The following is a 7,290-nucleotide window of genomic DNA, read 5'->3' as shown; positions in this document are numbered from 1 at the left end:
GGGCGGCCGGGGGAAAGGGGGTTCCGCGGAGCCTCGCCCGCCGCATCCCCGTCCCCGAGGCGGGCTCCCCGCGGCCCCAGGGAAACGCTTCCGAGAGGCTGGGGGAGAAAAGGGGCGTTCGCCGCCCGCGGGGGGCCACCTGACCTTGGGCGAGGAAACGCGGCCCCTCGGGCAGCGGGGCGACCCGCGCCGCGCCCCCCTTCCCTCCCCCCCGCGGTCGCCGGTGCCCGCTCCGCCGGCACCCCCTCAGCGGGGCGAGGAAGCTGCCGCCGCCGCCCCCCCCGCGCTCGCGCCGAGCGGCCGCGCGAGCTGCCCCAGCCCACAGCGCGCGGGCAGCGGGCCGAGGGGGGCGGGCGGGCTGCGCCTGAGGGAACGGGGCGTGCGGCGGCCGGCGCGGGGGAACCCGAGGGTACTAGCAAGAAGATTACTGAAGTGGTTTGTGGGTTGGTTTTTTTTTTTTTTCTTCTTTCTGAAAAACGCCAAGCGCACACGTTACCCAGCGTCCGGGAGCGGGGTGCCCGCGGAGGCTCGCGCGTGCGGGGCCCGGGCGCGTCTTCCCGGGCCGGGCCGGGCCGCTGCCCCTTTTCTGGAGGGGCTGAAAGGGCCTCGGCCCCCAAAGACTTCGCTTTAACGGGAGAAGAGGGTCCGAGGGCTGGAATTCAAGCTATTAATGAAACTCAAGCCGCGTAAAGGAAACCCTCCCATAGCACTGGGGTCTGCTAACCCTGCCTCGCTTTTCTGTTGCACAAATCTAAACTCAGTTTAAAAGGAGAATTAGTTAGTATTTCATTGATAAAATCATCAAAATCCGTTTAATTTACCTTTTTCTGAGACCAAAAGGTGACTTGAAATTCTTAAATATTCACATTGACAAGCCAGCTGGCTCTAGTGTACAATTTACACGTTAACAAAAATGCATATCATGTACCAGATGAATCATCACATTCGAACAGGAAAAAGTTCTAAAGACATGAAGTCCAAGAGGTATTCAGACTACAGCGTTAATACTTTACTAAGGATTCATAGTCATGTGAAGGGTAAAAGTCCTCGAGAAAAGTATTTCTCACCCCAGCTTTTCAGTGTTAAATCCTCTGTGGTGCCCAGCTTACAACTCAAGACTACTAGGGGGAAGAGCAAAGTGATTGCTTCTTGTTTAAAAAGGCAAGCAACTCCCCCCACACTGATATTAAAGAAAATCCCATAACACAAAATACTTGAATTTTGGAATTTAAAAATATATATTCACATGAACATGAAATTGGTTATTCCTGTTGGGTTTTTTGAAGGCATAATTCGAAGGCAAACTGATTTATTTTTCATAAACGAGGAGATAAAACGCTACTGGGTGAAAATATTGGGCTGAATTCTGTTTCCCCAAATGCCCATTGAGGTTAATGATCATTGCAGGTGCAAAAGGGAAGCCAAATCATGTGCAAGGCCAAAGCAATTTTTTTTTTTTTTTACCATCAAGTTATAAACCCCATATAATATAGGGAGGCTTGCAAGTGGACATCTTAACACAGATAGAGCAGCGTAAGCATGCCACAAACATACAATCTCATAGAATAAAATTAATATCAAATATAAAGCATTTGAACCAAATCAAGCCTTAAATGTGATAAATTATTTCCTTCAAAGGAAACTTACCTAGGCTCAATAAGGTCTTTGCTAGCAGCATTTTTTTTTTATAAAGAAATTAAAAATGCCAAAATATCTACAATTTTATGAGGAGAAGGAGTTGAATAGTTAAGGAGAAATTTCCCACTGTTAGGGGGTATGAAAAATATACTAGCAATTAATATGCAATACATATATGTATACCCATACTTACAAATATAAACACACACATTGGACAGTTCATGTTAACCAAGGGAAAGGCTAAATAATACAAAGTGATTACTAAATACAGGTACACTTTAAAAACACAGAGACAGCAAATTTTATCTGTTGCAAAAATGTATTTGATTACTCGAGTAAAATTACAGTATCTCTGCTGTTAGTAAGTATTAAATGTTAAAGAAACTGGACCTCTTCTCCTTTCAACTTTCCGAGAAAGTGCATGTAACAGTCCAAGGTTCCCCCTGCCCCCCCCAATACCTAATACAAAATAAACAAACACTATACTTGTTCCCTTGGTCAAGGAGTAGGGCTTGGTCTTGTAAGGAACATATGTACATTTTAATGAAAGTGATGTCTTATTGTATATACAGGAGCATCTACAGTTGTCCACGGAAGTTGTTCAAGATGCCATACTTAGCAGCATTGTGAAAGTCCAGCACATTTTCTATAATGAATATACCTACAAGGCAAAATGTTACGTCTCAGTTTCAACTACCAAAACAACACTTCAGTATCTTCTCTAATAATCCGCGTGCTTATTACTGTACAGAAATGTATTAACATTTAAGACGACTCAAGTAAAAAGCACAATACAAATAACAGTTCAAAACGGAAAATGTTAAACCTACAAAAATTAAAGCAGTTTTAATTTTATAATAAAAATCAAAAACTGAGCTGTGTAAAGGACCCACACTGTTCAGTCTATATTCTCTCAGTCCTTTTCTTAACTCTGTTTGGAAAAATTAAACAATGTGTTTGCTGATAAAATTTCCAGCAGGATCAAAGTGTACATTTATATACAGATTTTTATTAGAGATCTAATGCATCACTGAGGCATCGCATCAGAGTTCATGTTAAACTGGATATAGAAAATAAGTTAATGCCAGAATAAGATCACCTAGCAGAACAGACTTGCAACTGCCATAAATGTTACAGCAAGTTTACAGCACTCTAGTCGATTAGTATTTAGTTCAAAATACAGGAGACCAAAGTTAATGCTTGCATTTGTTTGCAAAGCAAGGTTATATCACTAATAAATAAGCTCTCTTAGAACTCTAGAAGTAGAACATGGTACAAAAGAAAGTCTTTGCAATGTTGTAGCCTGCAGCTTGAAAAAAGCAACCCTAGGTTGCACTATTTGCAGGAATGTTATTTATGAAGTTTTTTCTAATTTGTTACAATTTCTTTGTTGTCTTCCACGAAACGTGTAAAACGGAAGTTTGTCCCATTTTCATTGCTTGCCATTTTCTCCAGACCAGCTAGAGGTGCGTTGGGTTCTGAATTCTGGAGCTTCTCCAGGCTTCCCGTCAAGCCGCTGATGGGAGAGCTGCTGCCGTTGCCCAGGCCCCCCGGCGCTGGAGGGATGCCACCATTCTGGATGACAGAGATCTCGTTGGTCTTCATGGCCAAGCCATTGGAGAGTGCTGCTGCGTACTGGTTCCAGAAGCTGGAAGGGTCTCCATTCCCCGACCGCGCAGCCAAATCCTTCTGAAACATTTCTGGGAACTTCACAGGATTGCCTCCTAGAAATGTCATGGGGCCATCTACGGAAAGTCGTCTGCCTCGTCTTGCAGGAGTACTGTTCCACATGTGAGTGCCCATGTGAACCTGAAAGGAAAGAAAGGAAGAAACAAACAAACAAAAAATAGGGGTTGACATGGATTTCAAACTTATTTTGATCACAGAGAAGGCAGCAGTCCATGAACATGTCCAGTCTTGTTACATAATGAACGGCACTAAAGGTAGTGGATGCAGGGCTCCATTTCCCATCTGGAATAATAAATAAACTTCTTCTGGATTAGCCCATCACCATCACCCAGAATGCCCCGCTTTCCTGCTGAACAACGCATTACTTGTTACTCTTTTTTTTATTACATGTATTTAGTTTGTAATGACTTCACGTTATTCTGTCAATTGCAGATAGCTGCTTTCAGGGCTAGAATTGCTATGTCCACTTTCATTGCAATGGTAAGTATTGTATTTGACACCCTTTACCCTATAAATGTCCTTTTCAGACAGGCAGAAAGTATCCTTTACTGATTGCTCATCGGAGAGCCTTGTGTATAGACAGAATGGCCTGAAAGTAATTATTCATCTCGCATTACTGGCAGCAACCTCTAGAGAAATACTCTGTCAACAGAAAAATGTACACAGTAAAGTGCTCAACTGGTGTTCTAAAACTTAAGTATATTTGCTTTTTCAAACACATATCAGTAGAAAATGTTAGTTATATAATCAATTAAAGTAATGCCCATTAGTTCCAGAATTATGTTAATAGTTTTTTTAAACACTCATCATCTTACATGATACTTATGAAAAACAGCACATTCAAGAACCTTTCACTTCTTAAAGAGGTGAGTTACAAAATGCATTTCTCCGTTAATTAATACTCCTTACCATCATTTGGCTGTTCCATTTCACACTCTACATACACAGTCTTTGCTGGTAGATGAATTTTAATTAAGCATCAAAACCAGCTCACACTTCAGATCAGCTGCCAACACAAGCACTCAACAAGAGGACATCTAGGTCTACCAGAGCTGACTAAACACACCATTTGTCACACCGCAGATACCCAAAGGTACCACTGCTTGCGGCATTAACAGATGTGAAAAATTAAAAACCCCCAGCAAGGAGAAAATGAAACCTAAGAACAGCAAGAGGAAGAAGTACCTTCAGATTGCCTTTTGTTGTGAATGCTCTTCCACATATAGTGCAGGCAAAAGGTTTCTCACCAGTGTGTGTCCTTTCGTGGATCTGCAGAGCACTGGAGGAAGAAAATGTTTTCCCACACGTGTTGCAGTAGTGCTGTTTGGGGGTTCTTCTGGGGAGAGCAGGGAGCAGGACAGGGGACGTGGCAGAGGAGGACAGCGGCCCCGAAGCAACTAGACCAGAGGGTGCTTCTTTGCTGTCCTGAGGAGAGCCGTGCACAAAGCCGTTAACCTCAGTCTTTATGAGCGATGACAGTGAATTAGCAGGCATAACCGAAGAGTTCTGATTAGAGCCGATACTGGAATTGGGCTCAAAAAGTTGTGATGGTAGATCTCGCATTTGATGTGTCAACATATGCTGCTTCAAATTACCCTTTGTGGAAAAGCCACGATTGCAAACTGTGCAAATAAATGGTCTCTCTTTGGTATGACTTCTGTAATGAATGTCCAAGGCACTCTGACAAGCAAATGTTTTGCCACAAATGTCACATGCGGTGTTCTTAAATTTACCTCTATCTCTGAAAGGAAAGAGCATACTCAGAGACTCTTCTTTAATCATTTTATCAGTGTTACTAGACGTCAAGTCCAAAGCACCACTGTTAGCAGGGGTTGGAGACAAACCATTGGCAAACTCACTTGGTAAAGCTCTTACTGGTTTCTCTTCGATACTCGGTGACTTGTGGTAATCATTAGTGCTGTTGGATGGGGACAAGGCCTGCATGGAAGAGGTAGACTCTGAGACAGCAGGGCTTCCAGCACTTTGGCTTTCCATATCACCACCGACAGATGACGAATCATTAGTCAAAACGTCCCCTTCCACTGACCCATTTTCAACTGACTTTAAGCTTGCCTGAAGTTGCTCAGCAAGTCCTGCATTGATCATTTTCATCTGATTTTCCAAAGCAGCGATACTTGACATTTCCAGAGGCAGAGGGGAAGAAGACAAGCTGTCTTGCGATGCATCTGCAGATTTAGGTGTATCTGGCACGCTGCTGTCAGGACAGTCTTCCATGTTCTCATCTGAGAAGTTGTCTATATCATCAAAATTCTTATCATCAAATGATCCTGTATCTGATTCCATTGACTCAGGATAGTTTTCCGTCACTGGGGTGTTGGGGATCTGCCCTCCCATGTGCATTCGGATATGTTGCTGTAGCACAACAGCGTTGGTGAATTTTTTCTGGCAGATCGGGCATGAATGTTGTACTCTCAGCGGGGGCATGGCACGGTGGACACTGTAATGAGTCTTTAAGTTGCCTTTAGTAGTGAAAGCACGACCACAGATTTTACATTTAAACGGCCTCTCACCAGTATGCGTGCGATAATGCATTTTCAGTGCACTCTGGCAACTGAGAACTCGGTGGCAAATGATACACTCGTTAGGATCGGTTGCCTTTTTGTCAATGTTTTCTACCAGTTGCTGCAATTTTGACGTTTCAGATGCTGGCGTTGAATCCAATAGTCCTCCAAATGGAAACTTTGCCTTAAATTGCTCTGACATTAGAGGCATCAGTGGATTTGTAAAAGTGGCAACACCGCTGGAGCCCGGGTCTCCTGCCGGTGAGCTCACGGAGCTGCTCATATTAGTGACGGCGCTTGTGTTTTGAGAGTTTTCTTCCATTTTGCCATTTGAGGTAGGCAAAGCACCAGCCTCTACCTCATCAGAAAGTCCATTGGAAATTTTTGATGTGGGATCAGCTGTTCCCAAGTCACTCTTGACAGAGCAGGGAGGGCTAGCAGAAGGATGGCTAATGGGAATCGGCTGAGGCTCCTCCGTTTTGATAAATGGGGTCAAGCTTGGAATCGTTGGCGGGAGTGGCAGGCCAACAGAAGTCGTCAGGGTGGAGAGGACTGGCTTGCTATCCAGCCAGCTCGTGACAGGTTTCTCTGGGGGTATAGACATCCCGTAAGGAATACCTGTGCTTGTAGGAATATTGTCCAAATGCTCTGGCACTGGGTACGGATTCATTTGAATATGAGGGTATTTTTCTTTATGACGCTGAAAGTGGACCTTTAAGTTTCCCTTTGTGGAGAACCTGTTTCCACATATGTTGCATTTAAATGGCCTCTCGCCCGTGTGAGAACGTAAATGAATCTGCAAGGCACTGTCACTCCCAAACACTTTAGCACAGAACCTGCATTTATGCTTAAAGAATGCCTCATCTGAATTACTTTTTGCTTCAAAAGCAGTTACATTTGGTGGCTTGCTTTTTCTTTGCTGTGCCAAGGCAGTCAAGGAGTTTAAATCCTCTGCAGGTGTTCCAATATTGGACAAGGGACTGGAGAAAACAGAGTTACTAGGGGTGGGCTGAGGTAGAAGTGGATTAGATGCAGGACTTAATAAACTGCTTATTGCAAAAGCTGGTGAAGATGATGCTGATACTGGTGGGTTGCTGAGCTGTGAGCCACCAATACTTGAAGCCACTTTTTCTGAGGACGGTGTTGTAACTGCTGCTGCCAATATGTTAATATTTGGAGAAGAGCCACTACTGGATGGAATTAGAGTGTTGCCAGGGTTGCTCTGAGGTAGCTGTATAGGGGGTAGCTGTTTCACACCACTGATGCTGGCAGATTGACTAGCAAGGCTTTGTGCTAATCCAGCTGCTGCAGCCAGCTGCTGGGATAAATGGGAACTTAATGTGGACAAGGGGTTGGCAGATGTTCGTAAAGTACCTTGAGAAGGGCTAGAAGATGTTGGCATGTCTGTATTTTGGGAAGCCAACAGTAATATTTGGTGACG

At 44.1% G+C, this 7,290-nt stretch overlaps 1 protein-coding gene across 2 annotated transcripts in view; it reads right to left on the bottom strand.

Moving 5' to 3' along the window:
* Window positions 1–2,156: 2,156 nt before the first annotated feature.
* SALL1 (spalt like transcription factor 1) overlaps window positions 2,157–7,290 on the bottom strand; it is a 17,359-nt gene continuing 12,225 nt past the window's right edge. For both annotated transcript variants that reach the window (XM_074881634.1, XM_074881635.1), the window contains exons 3-4: window positions 4,513–7,290; window positions 2,157–3,447 (exon numbers count right to left, since the gene is read on the bottom strand). The exon at window positions 4,513–7,290 is cut by the window's right edge and continues 635 nt beyond it. In XM_074881634.1, coding sequence (XP_074737735.1) covers window positions 3,007–3,447; window positions 4,513–7,290 — 3,219 coding nt within the window. In that variant the 3' untranslated portion in view covers window positions 2,157–3,006. The remainder of the gene's footprint in view (window positions 3,448–4,512) is intronic.

This window comes from Strix uralensis, chromosome 12, assembly GCF_047716275.1.
Source record: "Strix uralensis isolate ZFMK-TIS-50842 chromosome 12, bStrUra1, whole genome shotgun sequence".
NCBI classification, from domain to species: Eukaryota; Metazoa; Chordata; class Aves; order Strigiformes; family Strigidae; genus Strix; species Strix uralensis.
Note: the sequence above shows the minus strand (reverse complement) of the source record. Positions and strands in the feature narration are given on the sequence as shown.